The 19,624-nt window shown below is 38.1% G+C and overlaps 1 protein-coding gene across 1 annotated transcript in view; it reads right to left on the bottom strand.

Moving 5' to 3' along the window:
* The window catches only part of LOC135072069 (zinc finger protein 624-like), a 36,800-nt gene that overhangs the window by 503 nt on the left and 16,673 nt on the right, over positions 1-19,624 (bottom strand). Inside the window, exons 3-6 of the mRNA XM_063966012.1 lie at positions 8,175-10,102; positions 7,581-8,075; positions 745-840; positions 190-346 (exon numbers count right to left, since the gene is read on the bottom strand). Of these exons, the coding sequence (XP_063822082.1) occupies positions 190-346; positions 745-840; positions 7,581-8,075; positions 8,175-10,102 (2,676 nt within the window). The remainder of the gene's footprint in view (positions 1-189; positions 347-744; positions 841-7,580; positions 8,076-8,174; positions 10,103-19,624) is intronic.

The raw sequence follows: 19,624 nt of genomic DNA, 5'->3' as shown, positions 1-19,624 counted from the left end.
TGGCGAGCGAGATAAATATTGAGTAATCTGTAGTGACATGCTGATAGAATCATAGGACCCTAGTCTACTCGCCAGTGGCGCCAACTGGTGAGCGCATATCATATTTTAGCGTGTTAACCCTTTTGACAAACATTTTGAACATTTTTTAAACAAAATCTTGTCTCATTATTAACATCACAAGTTCCTTACCAAGCTCCCACAGGTGAAATCACAGTGTGGGCATAAATAAGGCTTCTCGCCGTCATGGCACCTCATGTGCCGCTTGAAATGGCTGGACTGGTCCGTCTGGAACGGACACAGCTTGCATTCAAGGTATTTCACCTTCTCACCATGAGTTCTTCTGTGCCTTAAAAGTAATTGTTTGATATTAGTGGTGAAATCAAAATATTTTAATAACTAGATTTTAGTTTTTTTAAAACAACTAGAGGCCTCTATCGTTACTTTTTCGAAAATAGTTTCACTCGGTTGCAGACTAGCAGCGACATCTATCGTGATATTTTGTAACCTGATAAATGAAACGCCATCTATTGGCGAATTATAGTACTAAAAGTAATAGCAAAGCAACGCTGCAGCGCTGTCCCATCGCGCGCGGCACCGCTTAGCATTTTAAGTGTGTTATGCGTCCGCTACACAATAGATGGCGTTATTTGCTTAAAATGGTATTTCTAAATATTTTTCAATAATATGTTGAATAAATGCGATAAAGTTGAAGTTTTTAAATAAAATAATTTATCATAATATTACTTGGCCAGGACGCAAGAGTTGGCGGCGACAAACTCGCAGCCTTCGTGAGGACACCTCTGCTCGCCTAAATTACACTCGTGCCGGCTCAGCGCACTCCTGGAAATAGAGAACATTGGTAAAAATAACTGATAATACACTGGTCATCACAAAAATCGACCCTCCCGTGACAAGCAATTTCAAACGTATGCATTCCCACTTCCCACAAATGTTTCATTTTAAAGGAAAGGTTTTTACCTACCCCAAAAATGTGTCTTTAGAAGGATCCAGAGTCAGTTCTTCAAAAAATAGGTAGTTACGCTTGAGCCAACTTTTATGGCTTTAATACTGTTAAGTTTAGATTAATCGCTATCCATCTGTTAAAGAGGACACGTGAAATCATTATTTGGTTTTATAACCATAAAAATTGGTCTAATTGATCCCAGAGGTGAGCCCAAAGTTAGGTATTTTTTCAAGTCACATTTATGGTATATGTTAATCGTTTGTTAAGAAATTAAATGTGCTTTTCTTTATGGATATTTATTGGGCTTTCAAATAACACCAATATTGTTGGGGCACCATGATTGTGTCAGTAGAAACGAGTTTTCCTGTAAAACGTAGGTGGGCCGATTTTTGTGATGACCAGTATAGTTAATAATTAATGTAATTAAGAATATTCCCCAGGAAACATGCCATGTAACGTAAAAAAATCACTAAGAAACATCGGTACCTATTTCATGAACAGGAGGAACCTGGATAGAGCTTGTGCACAATCAGGTAAGCTAAATCATAGCACTATTTACATTTCTTGTCCTAATGCAAATACATAGTTATGATGGTAGTATAGTAGTAGTAGTAGAATATAGATATTGTTTTTTCCTGTGTGTCATTTATTTGTCCCCAGCCAGACAATCGTATTTGCTTAGCACCTTAGATTAATAAAACCTAGATAGATAGTCAGTGCACGAAAGGTGAGGCAGTTTATAGGGAGCCGGCACGGCTCACCCGTAAACGTCACATGAACTGTCAAAGTGAAAAATTGGTAAACACGTCCGACGAATTTTAATTAATTAAAACGGTTTGTACTGTGAAAGGGTGTCTAAAATACATCAGAAAAACGAAAGAAAGTGACCAGTGTTACATTTCATAAGTAAGTACTACAATTCGACGCGTATTTTGCTTGAATTTGGCTTTCAAAAATTAAATACGGGAATGATACCAGTAACAAGAAAATTTATTTCCCAATAATTGTTCGCCGTACAAATACACTTCCTTTTTTATGAAATCGAGACTTTTAAGTCGATTTATCTTATTGTTATTAGGTAGGTACTTTGAATTCAATAAATAAGTAAGTACATGATGCGTTTTGTTTTTGTTAATTATAAAATAATTAAAAACGTATTAAAATTTTCCCTACTTTCGGGAAAATCGCCTTCACTGTCTACACTCCCCAACAAAATTGACACTAATGACATAAGATTTTTGCCTCACTCTTGACAAAGCGTTTGTATGAAGACTATCCATCTAGGTTTTATTAATCTAAGCTTAGCACCATCTCCCCATTTCTTATAAGTACTTGGGTGGTCACAGTCACAGCATTCCATCTAACTCACGCTAAATCAGTGTCCAGCCCAGAGAATAATGGGCAATATTCTCACACCGCGCGAGACCTCATCTCCTTAAATTCCCTAAATGACCGACTGCAGCGTCACACATTTAGCGCCATTACCGCGCGCATAAAAACGGAAAAGTGGCTAATATTTAAGCGCCATAAACAAGTCCGGGCGGCCAGTAATTACATAAGTCCACTGGACACCCAGCAAAGATATTCACACTGCATGCTTTTGTGCTCTAGGGGTGGGATTTTGGTGTCGAAAGAAAAAAGAAAGAGTTAAAATAAATAGCACCGTTCATGGTAAGGAAAAAATACTGCTTTTTCCTGATATTTGATAAATTTAAATTAATAAAATTACAAATTTTTTCTTATATCGATCACTGTATAATACAGATTTTATCATTAAGGGCGATATTATTTAGCAGACCAGACCAGCAGCAGATAGTCTTCATTTTTTCCTCAGATCATAGAAAGAGAATAGATATGAAGTCGCGCGTAACTACAACGAGAACCAGTGTCCCCACATTTCCCCCACCACAGCTCCCACACACACATTCAACTGTGTAAAAACAAAGCGACTGAGAGTCTACGACAACATGTGCAACCGGCTTAAAAGTGCTGTGATTGGCCAGAAGGCGTGCCTTATGGCCAATCAATGGCCGCGTGACGTGACGCACACTTTGAAAAAAGCAATTAGAGAGAAGAAAGATAAAATGGAGTCGATAAGATATCGATACTTTAAATCCTGGGGGCAAGGCTCGAAATTGGTTTAAAAAATGCTTGTATGAAAACCTTTTTATTATTATACGTTATTATTAATTATGTTCTTTAACGATTTTTGCATAAAGGAGTCAGTTCCATTTTGTATGGACGAAAAACTCAGAATCAATTATTGGGACTAAATGAAGTTACCTTATATTAATTTATCCCAACCAAAGCTCAATGTCGTTATCGATGGAGTATAGAAGTTATAGACTGACAAAGTTTACATATGAAAAGTCATGGGTTAAGTAGGTACTTGCGATTTTTACCAGTATTTACAATATTGGTAATATATTATTATTTACTTTAATAATAATAACAGGATCACTGTAATTATTATTAACTACTATCGCGCATTAACTTTTTAATTATGGCGAAATTCGTACCGCCTATGTTTATCAAAAAAAATGCCTATATTAGGCTTTCAACTAGCTCTTATAGTAATTACATAGTTGACAGTTACTAATCCCTTCTACTATTGTTATTGTTTTTGTAAAAACTTAAAAATCGCAAGCAACTCATGATTTTTTCATTCAAAATTAGAAAATAGAAAATAATAATTTACTTCTATTTATCGATAATAGGAAACCGTATTAGAACACGAGCCCTGCACTATGTTACGACCGGCACATGCGGCCGTACTGTGTATTTTCACGCGTCAGTGGATATCGGAAGAAATAAAATACATTGCGCAGTAGTTACGCATGACATAAAGTGGTTGCTAACTAAATCGTCAATGTACAACGTGTTTGAATTTTTATCACCACTAATTTCGATATCGCAGTAAATGTCACGGCACTGAATTCGTTCGTAAAAATGTTTAGTTTTTTTTATTTATAAGCAAAATACCAACGGATTTGCAATACTTACATGTGGTAAATGACTTCATTGTTCCTGTAGTTCTTCGTTTCACTTATGTTATTGCACGTTACGACGCATTATCCAACAATATCGGAGAACATTTCCTCAGTACGACTGAATCGCGACTAACCTGGCGTCGCGGGCGATGTTCGTTTCTGGGCATATCGCGAAGACACGCGCCACGCCCCCGTTTCACATCTATTCCCTTCTATGATCTGAGATTTTTTCTCAAACAAAAATTTCTTAAAAAATGTTATGACGTAATTTTAAGCGTTTCTATCTAAGCTATAAAACCTATAATTTCTGAACGGAACGGTTTAGTAAGCCTGAAAGTTTTTGTAAATTAATTTCCTTGTGATAGAATTCATACCTATGAATTCTTGTAGGTACCTATGTTACGGTCAAAGTGATAAATGTGAAAATTATGAATAATCGCCGGTTATTATGAATAATTACCGCATGATTTGGTAAATGTGATTAATATGAGGTCATTTATGTGTGTATAAAACTAAATAGGCGGCTTACCCCGCCGCACCTTAACCTATTTTTCACTTTAAATCAAAACATTATGTTATAGGCATCATGGAAAAGTAATATTATGCAAGAAACATTCCAAACTCATTATGTCAAATTATATTAATATATGATATCAAAACGTTCAAAAGTTTGGCTGTACACGAACACGTACACAAGATGTTGTTCTCTTTTATGAAATTTGGTAGTACCTACTAAGGCTGAATTATTAAATAATCACTGTTAAATGTGATTAATTTATCACTTTTACCGCGACTGTCGAGAATTGTTCATAATAACCGGTTATTATTAATAATTTTTAATTTATCACATTAACCGTAACACCTATACTAGATTTATACGAAGAAATGATGTTATTCAAATTTTCTATTACATTGCTGCGAACGCAATTAACTGCAGGATAGTCGATCGGTACCAGACTAAGCACCTTGCGTAGGAGTGGTTGATGACAATGTTCTTTCGCCGGGTTCCGCATGCACGGTGCACGCGGCTGACCCCTGCACTTTCAACATTGTAGCAGGGATCCGCGGAATGTTTGTATTATTGTGACAAGATTACCACTGTAATAGATTTGTACTTGTTATGAGGAACTGGATTTAGATTTTATTTCAAGAGAAACGTATGAAGTTATGCGGACAGATAAAAGTAACTAACACATATTTTTACAATGTTACGTCATACGTGTTTATGTTATTAGTCAATTCTTTTTCTAGTTTCTAGTCTAGAGGACCTTTAATATGGGTTTACTTACTTAATTTCAGATTGATATAAAATAGATATTAAAGTAGTGGTCGTAGTTATTAATAACTTTACTCAGATTTATACTACCTAACTAGAAAAAGAAGTTAAATCAGTCTTTCGTTGTCATATACAGGATGTTAGTTAGGTAAATGGGTTTATTAATAAGCTGATATTAGCCCATGTTAACATTATTGCATATAAATGGTACCTATGGTGAAGTCAGAAATTTGATATCATCGTATTAATTTTTTTAATTGTCATACAAAATAAAATTTATAAAATCAGATTTGTATGAAAATTAAAATAATTAAAATGATGATATCAATTTTCTGACTTGCATTTATATGCATCATATGTTAACATGGGCTGGTGTCGGCTTATAAACCCATTTACCTAACACCCTGTATTATGGTAATTGAAGTAGTTGGTAGATTCCCAAAGCTTTCGTCACCAAGAATGCATCGTTAGAAACTGCAATCGTTCCTGCTAAGAGCCCATTCGGATCTGACCGCGGCATTAGGACTCTGAAGACAATGCGTATCTTTGGGCGACCGCAGCCCGTCTACCACCGCGAGGGGCCAACTTGGGCGATATCTTAGCCTTATGGCTGCATTAAGGGCAACACCACACGGACTTAGGGAGTAGCGAGGGCTACGATATTGGCAGGCGACTACGAAGGCTACAATACACTACGAAACTGTACGCTACAAAGTGTTACGGTAGGTGATTCTGTAGCAGTCAGATAGAACTGCTACGTGAGTATCTAAATAATAAATAAATAAATAATTTATTTCATAACAATGAGTACATTACAATGTTAGTGACCGTAGCTCCCTTTTAAGCTAATGAGCCTGTATCAGGGAGCAAACACTCTTCCATTAATTTATTCATACTATAGTAGAGGATGTACAGTTATAAAATAATATTATTCTGAACATATTAACTTGATCTGGACGACAATATCAACAATACACAGCGCTACGTATTGCTACGTGCTACAGTTTGACTACTTGTAGTTGAACTACGGTAAACTAATGCTACAGTACTGCATTAGGTTTTTCTGTAGCAGTCCGATAAAATTGCTACATGGGTGCGTAGACGACACTACATACAGCGCTACGTACTGCTACGTGCTACTATTTGAGTGCTTCCGTAATGCTACAGTTCTGCTATAGATCTCGAAGGCTACGTTTTTATCTAGGTGTGTTTGTAGCAATGCTATACAGCGCTACGTACTGCTTGATACGATAGATTTTTGTAAGGAATAAGTAGATGTACCTAATTAGAAAAAGCTTAGAAACTTATTGATACTATGTACAACTTATGTTTGGTGTAGTGTGACCCTAATACAGTGCACTCGGCAAGTCATTTGGTGTTGCCGTATGGGGTTTGATATTATTCTAATGGACCGCTTCGAGTTTTGAGGCTTCCACTTGCATATTACGGCGCAACTTCGCGATAGTAAGTCCGTTTTATGATAGAGTCCGCTGCATTAGTGCTAAGTGGCGTATTTGATGACGTACTTGGCTTCAGAGGTGTGGTGTGACGAGCACTCTGATTGGCAATGGCAATTAATTAAACCTTATTATTAGTTGTCATGTGAATGTTGTGGAAGACATCAGCAGGTAGCGAAATTTACCGAGGAGGTTACAGAAAATTTTTACTGAATGCATACAATGTCACAAAAAGGGTAAAAGAGATTTCCCAATGAGTCTCTGAGGACGACTGTAACATCCAGAAATAAGTACACTTTGTTGTTCATACATCCATCTTTCAGTACTCATCGTATATTCGTCACGGTAATCTTTCTCCCGGCCTGCACTAATCTCGGTCGTGTTTACGGACTTTCAACAGATAAATAACGCAATAAAGTGGCGGTTTCGCAACCGAATCAAACGCGTCAATTCGCAAAGCCCGCCACTTACAACACGTGCCTACAATAAAGTGGGGATCCACTAATATTTTGATCCAGAAATATAGTGTATCCGGGGGGAATTTATGTGAGCGGGGTATAAAAACGTCGGCGCGTCGTGCAGCGCGCGCGCAGTCAAAGCGCGTCAAATTATGAATGTTTCCCGACATTTGCGCGAGTTGTGTGACAGGTGACATGGCCGCATCCGCCGCGCGCGGTGATCCGTGCTTTATTTATAATAGATGCTCTCTCGGATTCAGGAGTTATTGAATCCTTATGTCAGATCTCCCGAAATAACGATTGTTCTTTGGTGGTATGGAATTTTAATTGACATGTTGTCCTCCAGAAAAGAAAACATGGGCCGCGTACGTGTGGTCTCCATTCAGGATTGTATTGTAAACATGAAATAAATAATAATTAACTGAAATGACTTACCGATTGCTGAAGGTCTTTGAACATTTCGAGCAACTCCAAGTGTCCTTCAGCGAGTGTGGCACCGGAATCACGATCTTATTCACCTTCGCCTTCCTTGCGCCTTTGATGTGCACCATCCTGTTGTGATTCGCCAGCGAGGACTGTCTACAAAAGGAGGCTCCGCAAGTATTACAGACATACGGCCTTTCGTATGTGTGCTGCTTCAGGTGGGTTCGGAGGGACTGCTTTTTGAAGACCTTAGGGCATAAAGGGCAGGTGTACATTAGGACTTCTTTGTTCTTCCCGCAAACATTCCGAAACTCTTTGATTCCGTCCCCGTGCAAGGTCTCGTGGTAGTAACACTCGGCTTGGGAATCGGTGGTGAAGAGGCATTGGCTGCAGTTCCAAACGATCGAGGAACTCAGAGTACTTGTGCTCGGGAGCTGACAAGCATTGTTTCTAAGATGCCAGGTCACTTCTTGTGGGAAGATGAAGGACATTCCACACTTGGGACAACTGAAACCAAACAACTGGATTAAGTAAAAAGATCATAAGCAGGTACAAATTGGATATAAGTGACAAGTCAAATGCTTTAAGTGTTTTCACTTCACTCACTTCTTTTTGATGTCAGGGTGCTCGAGACGAATGTGTTCTTTGAGTACCAAAACATTCTTTAATATCTTTACGTCAGTGCAATATGGACATTTCTTCGTCAAATCTTTGGTAGATAGTCCTTTCTCTTTTATTATTTCATGCTTTCTTATTCTGTGCTCTAACGTGTATCGGTGATGTTTCGCTTCTAATGAATTGGTAAACATCTTTGAACATACTAAACAGAGAAATTCCTTTTGTTTGTGCTTGAACTTCAAATGTGCGGCTAGCTTCAAGGAAGTTTTAAACTTAGCTTTACAGAATTGGCACTTGTGAAGTTCTTGATAATGGTCAGTAGCTGTATGCGATAGTTTGTGACCAGTTTTATTACTGTGCTGCTTTAATTCTATATTATATCGAAATTCCTCGCCACAATTTTCACATTTGAAGATCGCCCTTTTTCTTATGATAATTGGCATAGATCTATTTATAACTGCCACTACTTCGCTATGGTCAGATCCTGTCATGTGTTCCAACATTTCCTGAGATGTAATGCACTCAAATTTACAAAATGAACACCAGTATCTACCATCTAAAGAAGATGTTGTCGATTTGTGTTCTTCTGAATACCAGTGTTGCATGAAATTTGAAAGCCAATTCGTGTAAAATTTACATGGGCTGCATTGGAATGGCGCCTGATGGACTATTGCGTCTATGTTGTCTAGAATCAATTGCTGGTAGGCCTCACTTTTAATGTTATTTGCTTTCCTGAAGTGGTAGTGTGAAATCAGATGCTTTCCCATTAAATGTAATTTTACACGCGACTTGCAGCCAGAGCAGTGTACATAAGCGGGCTTCCTCTTTCTTTTTTTCTTTTCTATTTTAACGCTCAGCTTAGCTTTAGATGACTTTGGTTTTTTCTTTTGCGTTCCAGCATAAATAGTATCGTTAGTAAATCGCGAAGGGCGTAATAGCCTTTTGTCGACGGGACGAATTGGTTCTAGATGGCCAGAAAATTCTAATTCATGTTCTGGAAGAACTTTTCTCATGTGCAAGCTGGACATAAGATGTTTTTCATAAATCGCCCGGGAGCCTAAACGTCTATTGCAAGGTCCACACCAATATTGAACCGATCCTTTATTTTGAATCGTAGTTTGCATAATTTGGGTTTTCTCGTGTCCAGGCACCCATTTGCCCTTTGTGTGCCCAGGGGGTGGTGCATCATAATCGTCGTCTCTGTCATGAGTATCAGTCATTATGGGCTTCCATTTGCCCCCAGTATGTTCTTGTTCCTCTCTCATATCCCAATCTTCATGATCAGGAGAATCCGGTCGCCATTTTCCCCCGGTATAGTTTGGAGGTGGTTTCCATTTCTCACTGACATTATGAACTTCTTCTTCATCATCTTCCTCTGAGTCATCAGATTCGTCATATTCAACATCTGCTTTGTAGTCATTATAATTGGATATACTGTACGTTGATGTTGGCACAACTTTTTTGACATTACCACTAATGCTAGCAACCGCATTGATTAGTTTTGTTTGGTTGTCTTCGTTGCTATTAATTCTCAAGCTAGGCTCTCCGATCCAGTCCTCTTCTCTCAAGTTGGTCAAAGGGCTGATACGTGGGATATCCCTAGATGTGGATGCTTCGGAGAGTGTTGTTTTTGTGTCAAGTACCGCTTTAGATATAGGTGGAGTTAGTCTTGATAGTGAGGACTTTTTGACACTACTTTGCAGTTCTAACGATTGGAAGAAGACATCAGCGCCAAGACTATAGGTTGGATCTAAGCTGTCAATGCTGGGGAGTTCTGGTTTTGAAGTGGAGGATTTGTTGTTTTTCCCGCATCTTTCTTTTCTGTGCTTGACGTAGTTGTCGAGGCCGACGATGGTCGCGTTGCACTTGATGCAGAGGTGGCTGTCGTCATCATCGTCGTCTCTCGGCGACAGCATCTGTGAAGTTAGTGATTGATATTACGTGGAAGTTAGGGTATGAGTAGTGGCGCAGATAGGCAGATAAGACGGATGGGGGTGAGCCGGTGACATCGTCGCGGCGGTAATGGCTGCTAATCGCGTGGGTAGGCGGTATTAGCGGTGACGTCGCCGTCAGCGAACTAGGCCAATAAATCCGCTTCGAATTATTTAACTGCGGAATACCTAGTTGTTTCGTGATGATCGATAATGTATGCGCTACGGGCGCGGGCTCATTACGGGACTAAGTTCCGATTGCAGAATATTTGCATGGGGCGATCTATCACTCTATTAACGGTAATTTATTGGTTTTCTTTGTTTTGTGTTAGGGAATAGTTGTGGTTAATAGACTGACTGCAATATGGTTTGTGTTTCGACGAGAAAGTATTTCAATAGGTTTGACACGCGTGAGTTGCAAAGTAGAATAATTATAATCAATTAACGAATTCAAATAAAGGAATAGTTAACTTGTGATTGCTTTCTGACATAGTTTCCTATTTTCTTACAAATAGATTAGCGCTTTGACAGAATGTTTATATTAGTCAGTCTAAACTTAATTATCTACATTACCAGATTCCGTACAGCGTATCACCGCCATTATCTCCTTCTTGACCGATATTGTATAATAAGTATGTATTTACAAAAAAAAAGTATTTAAGTATGTTTATAGCCGTTGTCTAGTACCCATAATACAAGCTTTGCTTAGTTTGGGACTAGAAGCGCAGTGTAAAATGTCCAAGGATATTTATTTGTCCAAGGATATATTGATGCAAGTGCGGTGTTTACGTAGGTACTAATATAAATACATATTATGCAAGACTCACTTAAATACACTGAGTAGAAATAAAAGGAAGCTTTGCTCTGCCATGACCTACATTCGTAAACATCCTTGAGCATTGATTCGCAAAAGCTCTACAAAGCTGCAACGGAATGAATGATGACGGTGTAAGGAACTTCGTGTAGTAACCTTATTTTATGAAAACGACAATTTAAACAGGTGAGTTTCCACGAACACACAATTATCTTTAAACAAGTTTTACACTGTGCCGTCTGACTAGACGTTTGGACTCCAACCAAACCAAATCACATCTTAGTGAACTATTGAAATCCTTGGGGAGGCCTTTGTCCAGCAGTGGACGTTATTCGGCTGAAATAAACGAATGAACGAACTATTGACGAGGAATTGATGACATAATATGATGTAGTTCATTTGTAGGTCAAGAAAATCTACTTCGTACTGAAAAATCTGAATCCTCACTTAAAATACCTGACCTGATTTTGAAAATTTCCTTTTTAAAACTACACATAACGAGCATCGAGTTTCTTTTCTCAATAGGTTTTCCTCGTCTCTACCACATGGTGTTTTCAGTTTAACCCTATTCACGGTGTTTCCAGCGAAACCCCATCAGTCCGAGTGACAGCCGCGGTGACGCGCGTCAATCGCCGCCTGACACCATTGTGCGGTGACAAATGACGCGTCATTACCGTCACATTCGTGGAACTTTTAATTATTCCCGCGTCTTTCGCCGCTGACATGACGTATTGATTTTTACTATTGTTAGAGAGGGAGAGGAATATGGCATAGAAGTGAATCCACTCTCACTTGCAAAGGATGCATTTAATTCAAACCTTTTTTCCTGATCATTTCTTAACTTACTTCATTTTTATTGGCCGTCAAGCTGGCTACACAGGAGTTGCAGCGGTGGGAACGAGAGGTGGCAAAATCCCCCGTACGACTTACTTCAACTGCTAAATATTATATTTTGCATTCGCATGATGGCGTCTTCGCTAATTTGGTTTCGGAACAAAGAAAATTTGTCAATAGTCAATAATGTCGTGTCGTTACAATTAATTTCACCAATAACTTCATTTTTGTTTTTAATAATCGTAGCATAAACGGCACCGAGAAGTTAAATCGTCGTCGTATAGGTAGCTTCTATGCTTTCTCCTTTCGCTTTTCGAAGGGTCACAGCAGTGACGAGTGACATAAGCGCTGCCAGGAATCGCCTGCATTTTTAACGGGGCAATACCGGTGGCTCAGTGGGACATATTTTCATTTGCTTTTCTTTAAAACATTACAGTTTTTTCTGAAAGTTGTTTCAGCTACTTCTTGTGTTTATTTTCTAAGTGCACCACAGTATTCACGAGTGATCTATTCAACTTATTTGAGAGCTCTCATTTAGGATCAAGATCAAGCTACATATTAAATACAAATTATTTAAAATTTTCTCTTGAAATGTAGAGATACAGAATCGCACTCTCTAGAATTTTCAAGTTTTTAAAGCAAGCTATACAGAATGCAATCTTCAAACTGTACAGGTATAGATTTTTGTGAAGATTATTTTTTCTTTCAGCTATCTGTGAAAAGCGGGGTGCATACTATGCTAGTTATTTTATCACCTGCTTGCAGAAAAGGAAAATTTTCCAAAAAGTACATGCTCTTGCAGCTTTAAAGCGTCTCATGTAATTTATATTGTTAGGTCTCTGTTTAAAAAAAGCAATGGAAACTATTTGAAAAGACTAAGCATTTATCTGCATTGTTTGACTGAAGAACTTTAGTAGATCTAGTTTCTTTGTTTGTTAGTGGTTTATGTAAGTAGGTAATTTTGTGTTCTTCAGAAAGGTTTATTTTTAAGTAACTTTTAGTAAGATTTTTCACCTACCTACATCAGCTAAGTTAACTTCTTTTATCAGTCAACGTAATATCCTTTGTCTAGTAGGTAAGAACAAACAAATTATTCGAGCTGAGATCCTAAGGAGTGAATCGTATAAAAGATAGTAAAAATAAATGGCAACACTATGATAAAATAGATCTTTGTGTTTATTATATTCGCCCGACTACTCCGAGTTGTGAGCTGAACGGTTTGAACTTCTTGACGCGTCTGTCTGTCAGTCGTCCGAACTGCTGTGTTCCACTTGGCACTCTTGGTTGTACTAATTGTCTAATAAAATGTTCTGTAATAATTGAACGAAGGCTAAGTAAACTTAGGTACAGGACCGAGGCATTACTACATACAATTATTATAAGAGGAAATTAACACTCAACATCAGGTGCGATTGCTGCCAAATACCTGATTTGTTACCTTGTTGCTATGTATAAAAAAAAGAAAATTGTAACTTTGAACTTAAATTTTGTAATCAGTAAGTACCTAGATGATGATGAAATTGAAGGGAAAGTAATATCCAGGGAAATTTTTGAAAGAGCGAGAAGGAAAGCAAAGCAAAGAAAAGAAAAAACTTTTCACAATTTATATAATATATATTTACTGGCAGCATTTTTTTTTATCCACAACGAGGAAGCTCTTGGCCTGTATATCACCTGATGGTAAGTGACGATCAGGCCGAAGGTGGAAGCGAGCTTCACCCGGAATCCTCAACCACAGAGGAACTGGCTAAGTATATAAATAAAAGAGGACACTATCTGACATTTAAGTTATCTTAAGACTAGATTTTCTATCATAAAAAGTAAAATAAGCACATTACGATGTAGAGTCCAAACGCTGCCTCTATCCATCCAGCTCTAATGAGTTGCCAATGCGCAAAAATGGTTCCAAATTCAAAATTTAAAATTTTCTTTCAGGCACAAAAAGTGTACGGAGTGGAGCGAACCCAGCGTCGTCAAAGGCTGTCGCCCGAATAACGGCGTCGGCATCGATCGGCGCGCGCTGCCCGCCGTCACCTCGGCGATTGAAGTGTTTAAAAAAAAACTTTAAAAAGTTACACGCGCGATTGTTAGGCAAAGGCGTGCATTTTGGACTGACGAAGGGGTTGGATGGTGTTTTGTTTTTATTTTGCTGAAATGTAACGTATAAAGTTTGGAATTTAAGGGTGCACGTATTTTTGCGATAAGGTGCTGGCAGCTCGAAGAGGTTTTATTTTTTTGAGTTGCAAACTCCTTGAAAAGTAAATAAAGATAAGAAACAAGCCCAAATTTTGAAAGTCCAGACTCCAGGCTGACTAGAAGTAACTGTTTAAAAGTAAATTATTATTAGTATCATACGTTTTTGCATTAGGTAGACAAAAGAATGCACTTCGAAAAGCGTAGATATTATATTTACATAGACAATGACGCAGTTGTGTTTGTGTTTAATTGCATAAAGTCACTCGTAATGTCGTTTATTTTTTGCAAGTAGAATTTTAATAGGCGCTTTGGAACTTAAAAAAAATTGCTTTTAAGACTTTATTAGATAAATAAATTTTATTTTTCCTTACAACTTTATAATTAATTATAACTGCTAATAAATTGTAACAGGCATGTGCAATTATTGTGTTTGCATACATTATGCTAATGAGCGTACCTACTAAGATAATTGCGAGGTCTTAATTAAGTGCAAATTACACAATATTGTTAATATCGTATTGTTACATAGTACGCGTGAGTGTTCACACCCGGCAGGGCAGGCGGTAATATACTGCCTTTGTTAATTTAAGTATAATATTTTAAAAGTTTATTTCTTTATGTTGCAGCAAGGGCATAAGAATAGACATGTTGACACCACCAAATCAATTGACGTACTTTTTAAAACTGTCAAAACGAAACTCTCCCATTGATTTTGTATGGCACTACTTTTTTCAATTAAAATGCGGCCAAAAATCGTAATTTACAGGTAATTTAAAATTAATTAAGTTGTTAAGACCAGAACGAAGTGTCTTTTTGGAAAAGTTGTGATTTCGAATTAATGGGAAATGGTGTCAAATTGTCTATTGAAGCGTCAATTCAGTCAGATTCTAGAAGAAGCTGCCAACATCTTTCAGGAAATTACAATTTTACAATTGACTTTTACATTCTTACGCTCCTCGAAGGATGTCAGTGTGAGTTGAGAGAGAAAGGTCAAGTGATATCGAAATCGTATTGTTGTAAAGTTGATCCTCATTCTTAATTTCCAAATCTATTAAACCGAATTTATTGGCTGAGTTATTATGATCAGTTGTAGCCGTTGTTGGCTACACAGAGAACTTGAAAAAGTCCAAGTAAAAGAGTGACGTAACACCTGGGTCCGCACGATTTCTGAAGAAAAGCTGTTTTCGTGAGAGGAACGGGATTGTCATATCTTAAGTATTTTTCACCTCGGCAGATTTTCGATAATTTATCATTGACTTATTAGTATTTTGTGTTATTTTCATAGTTATTCCGATTAATAAATACTGATTTTATGTTTAAAATCTTGGTAAGTAAATTATTGAAAAAATACTGAAAAGAAAATTACATTTCTCATTTTTATAAAGCCGATGGTTATTTTAATAGAAAACTACAATATCACACTTTTTAAATACCTTGGAATATTAACCGATTTTTGGATTTTTATGTGACAAACCAAAATCAAAAGTGCATAGAGTTTATCCTAATGTTCTATCTCGTCCGTTTTTTGCTCAATTTCCTCGTTTTTTTCACTGTTAACATCGCAATTTTTTATACTTCGTAAACTAGATATAAATTGCACATTTTCCCTGCAATTCCCTAATACAGTCGTCAGGCGGAATGCAAGGTGCGTCGCCCGCGCAGCCGCGGCGATTTTTACCGCGCGTAAATCACTCGGCCCGCCCTGCCCTAATGGGAATTATAATTGATTCCCTCCCAACCGACGTACGTTTGTTAGTAATGTCGGAATTAAATTGTCGGACGACTGTACACTAGGGCTAACTTGCAATAAACAAAGTTACGAGGAGTAGTGGGAAAGGGCGCGGGACTGAGCGCGATAGGGTTTCAGCCATGCGAACTTATTTTTTTTTATCCACAACGAGGAAGCTCTTGGCCTGTATCTCACCTGATGGTAAGTGATGATCAGGCTGAAGGTGGCAGCGAGCTTCACTCGGAATCCTCAACCACGAGGAACTGGCTATCTTACCTCTAACTGCCGGAATACAACAATGCTGTTAACATTGTTGTTATGGCGACAGACTTAGGTAAGATGGTGGTTGCTAGACTTGCTAGCCAGGCGGACTTAGAACAAGCCCTACCACCAACCAAACCGAACAGAAAAATCTGCCCCCACGGGGAATCGAACCACCTCTGCGTCTGAAGCAGGTGGTCTTACCACTAGACCACAAAGGCGGTTACATGCAAATCACTTATGCGTTATCATCTTCATCATTAGGGTCGACGTACGTATTTTTGAATTAGGGGTGACGTATTTTTGACTTGTGCGAAATTACTAGCGAATATAGAAGTTGACGCCTCCAACCAGACTAGCTATACTATCGCTTAATTTTATTTTCATGTTTCTAGCAATTCTAATAGATCACATGATCTACGAGGTAAGTACATTCCCACGGTAAAATACATATTTTCACTTCTACGAAGCATAGCCAAATTAATATAGAAATTAAGCTTGGTTTTAACACCTGAAAAACAATTCCTTCTCATTAATCTCTAGATTATAGTGTTACTAAAACAAATATCGGTCAAAATAGGCGAGAAGTGTGTTACATAAAAATGAATTTTGGCTTTTGAAAGCCATCCTTCACAATATTACCCGCTCATTCTTCATCCCTTTTAGAGCCCAAGGAACCCCCGACCCTGTCATTCTATCACGGCATAATTACCGTCCAGCCAAGTTCCGTGCTTGATCAATTAAAATGCGCATAACGTCAGGTCTCTGAGGACTGATCCGTTACCGGACTGCAGGACCCAGGGAACTTTGCTTTGAAGGATTACCCAGGATTATCGGAAAAGTGCGCATTTGATTTGTAGTTGTGAAAATTAAAACAGTTTCAGCTTGATATCATACGAACGTAAATAAAGGTGGCTGATTGCCTACCTTTAACTGTCAGATATCTCTATCAAAGACCTGTGAAACCAAAAGTTCAAGTTTATCTTGCAGATAAACTGCTTAAGCTATCGGGAAGTTTGTAAACTAGTGGTGAAGCAGGCCTTAAATTAAACCATCTACGTGTCATCTGCTAGGAATGTAGAGTCATTTTGTGATTATTATGTGTATGACTTAAGGCTTTTCTTTGATAAAATTTGTAAATCAAATGATGAGTGGTCGAAATTAGTCATACCAAATGCATACTTAAGATCTCTATCCTTGGTAATATGTGTTGTAAACAAATATCATAAACAATAACCAAAACTTTTTTTGTGTCTATGATACCTTGTATCTGGTTTATCTATGAATAAATCTCTCATGTTCTTGCTTTCAAAGAAGACAGTCGTTTTATTTTATCAGAGGTTATGGGCCCAGAAGTGATCGTTAATTTTCGTGTCGTATGAATTGTGAAGTTGTGACTGTGATGGCGTCGAACTTTTTAGTTAATGTGCCTCGACTCAGAGGGCGTGAGAACTATTCAGAATGGTGTTTCGCGGCAGAAAATTTCTTGGTGTTGGAAGGAATGCTTGGGTGTATAAAGACTGAGATGGGCCACCCAGGAACTGCAGATGATGCGAAAACAAAGGCGAAATTGATCCTCACAATTGACCCCAGTATCTACGTTCACATCAAAACCGTCAGTACATCGAAAGAATTGTGGGATAGGTTAAAAATGCTATTCGACGACTCAGGATTTACCAGAAAAATAAATCTTTTGAGAAATCTAATCTCTATTCGACTGGAAAATTGCACTTCGATGACGTCATATGTGAACCAAATAGTTGAAGCTGGCCAAAAGCTACTTGGAACGGGATTTGGCATTACCGACGAGTGGATTGGTTCTATCATGCTGGCAGGGCTATCTGAAAAATATATGCCAATGATTATGGCCATAGAACACTCGGGGATAGCAATTTCAACGGACGCCATTAAAGCAAAATTATTAGATATGGAACCGGAACAGGAAGATCGTGATGTAAGCAATGCACTTGCGTGTTTTCGAGACAAGAACAAGTTCCAACATAACAAAAGTCAATATGATGGGAACAAAAATGTCGGAAATGCGGAGTCTATGGTATCGACTGTCAAAGGAAAACGAAACGTCAAATGTTATTGTTGTGGTAAACTTGGGCACTTTCGCAATCAGTGCAGATTTAACACAGAAAATAATTTGTCCAAGAATGAGCAAGGCAGTTCGGAAAATAAAATACTGCAAACGACTAACGCATTCAGTGCAGTGTTTATTAGCGGAAAATTTGACAAGTGTGACTGGTACGTGGACTCTGGTGCAAGTTCACATATTACGACTAATAGACACTGGATGATGGATGAATATTATTCTGGATTTTCAAAAGACATCATGGTTGCTGATCAGAAAAAGATTCCCGTGTTGTGTTGTGGAAATGTGAGAATCACAACATCGGCTGGAGATTGCGAATTTGACGTAACTGTTGAAAAGGTTTTATGCGTCCCGAACTTATCGACCAATCTATTGTCAGTCAGTCAATTGATAAAACAAGGCAATCAAGTACATTTCACAACCAATGGATGTGAAATTATGAATCGTCAAGGGATTTTGGTGGCTACTGCCTCGCTGACAAATGGTGTTTACAAGTTGGACACACCTACGTGTTTGATGGCTGCTGTTGTTGAATCTGCAGAAGTTTGGCATCGCAGATTGGGGCATGCCAACAGTTTTAACATGAACAAAATGCAGGAAGCTGTGGAGGGAGTGCTATTTGATAAAAAGGTCAACATCAGTAAGTCGAACTGCGTAGTGTGCTGCGAAGGGAAGCAAAGCCGATTGCCTTTTCCTCATGAAGGCAACAGGAGTGCTGAGCTGTTGGAAGTAGTACACTGTGACATCTGTGGGCCGATGGAGAATCTCTCTATAGGAGGATCGAGGTACTTTCTTATCTTTGTTGACGATCACAGCCGCATGACTTATGTTTATTTTCTAAAGACTAAGAATGAAGCTTTGCAATGTTTTAAAGAGTACAAAGCCAAAGTAGAGAACTTAACTTCAAAGAGAATAAAAATTCTAAGGAGTGATAATGGCAAGGAGTTTTGCAATAATGATTTTGATAATTATTTGAAGAAACAGGGCATTATTCATCAGAAATCTAACACATACACACCTGAACAAAACGGGCTTTGTGAACGTATGAATAGAACACTTGTAGAAAAAGCTAGATGTCTTTTGTTTGAAGCTAAGCTGGGTAAAGAGTTCTGGGCTGAAGCCATTAACACTGCTGTTTATTTACAGAATAGAATTGTGAAAACTGGATTGAATGATCGCACACCATATGAGCTGTGGACAAAGACAAAGCCGAACCTAAGTCATGTAAGAATATTTGGCAGCTCAGTCATGAAGCACATACCTAAGGAGAAAAGACGTAAGTGGGACAAAAAATCTGAGCACTGCATTCTAATTGGGTATCCTGAAGATGTTAAAGGTTATAGAGTTTATAATCCTTCAACTCGAACAATCACAACCAGTCGAGATGTCATTGTAATGGAAGATGGTCATTCTTATCTAGAAGTTGAAGTAGCAGGAGAACCTAAAGAGAGTTCAGTATGTCAAGATTCAGTGGGGGATATCGCAGACATCACAGATGAGGATTCGTTTACTTCTATAGCAAATGATGATAACATGGAAGAGACTGTGGTGGATGAATCTGTGACTACTGATGAA

Source organism: Ostrinia nubilalis, chromosome 5 (genome assembly GCF_963855985.1).
Source record: "Ostrinia nubilalis chromosome 5, ilOstNubi1.1, whole genome shotgun sequence".
In the NCBI taxonomy this organism is placed as follows: Eukaryota; Metazoa; Arthropoda; class Insecta; order Lepidoptera; family Crambidae; genus Ostrinia; species Ostrinia nubilalis.
Note: the sequence above shows the minus strand (reverse complement) of the source record. Positions and strands in the feature narration are given on the sequence as shown.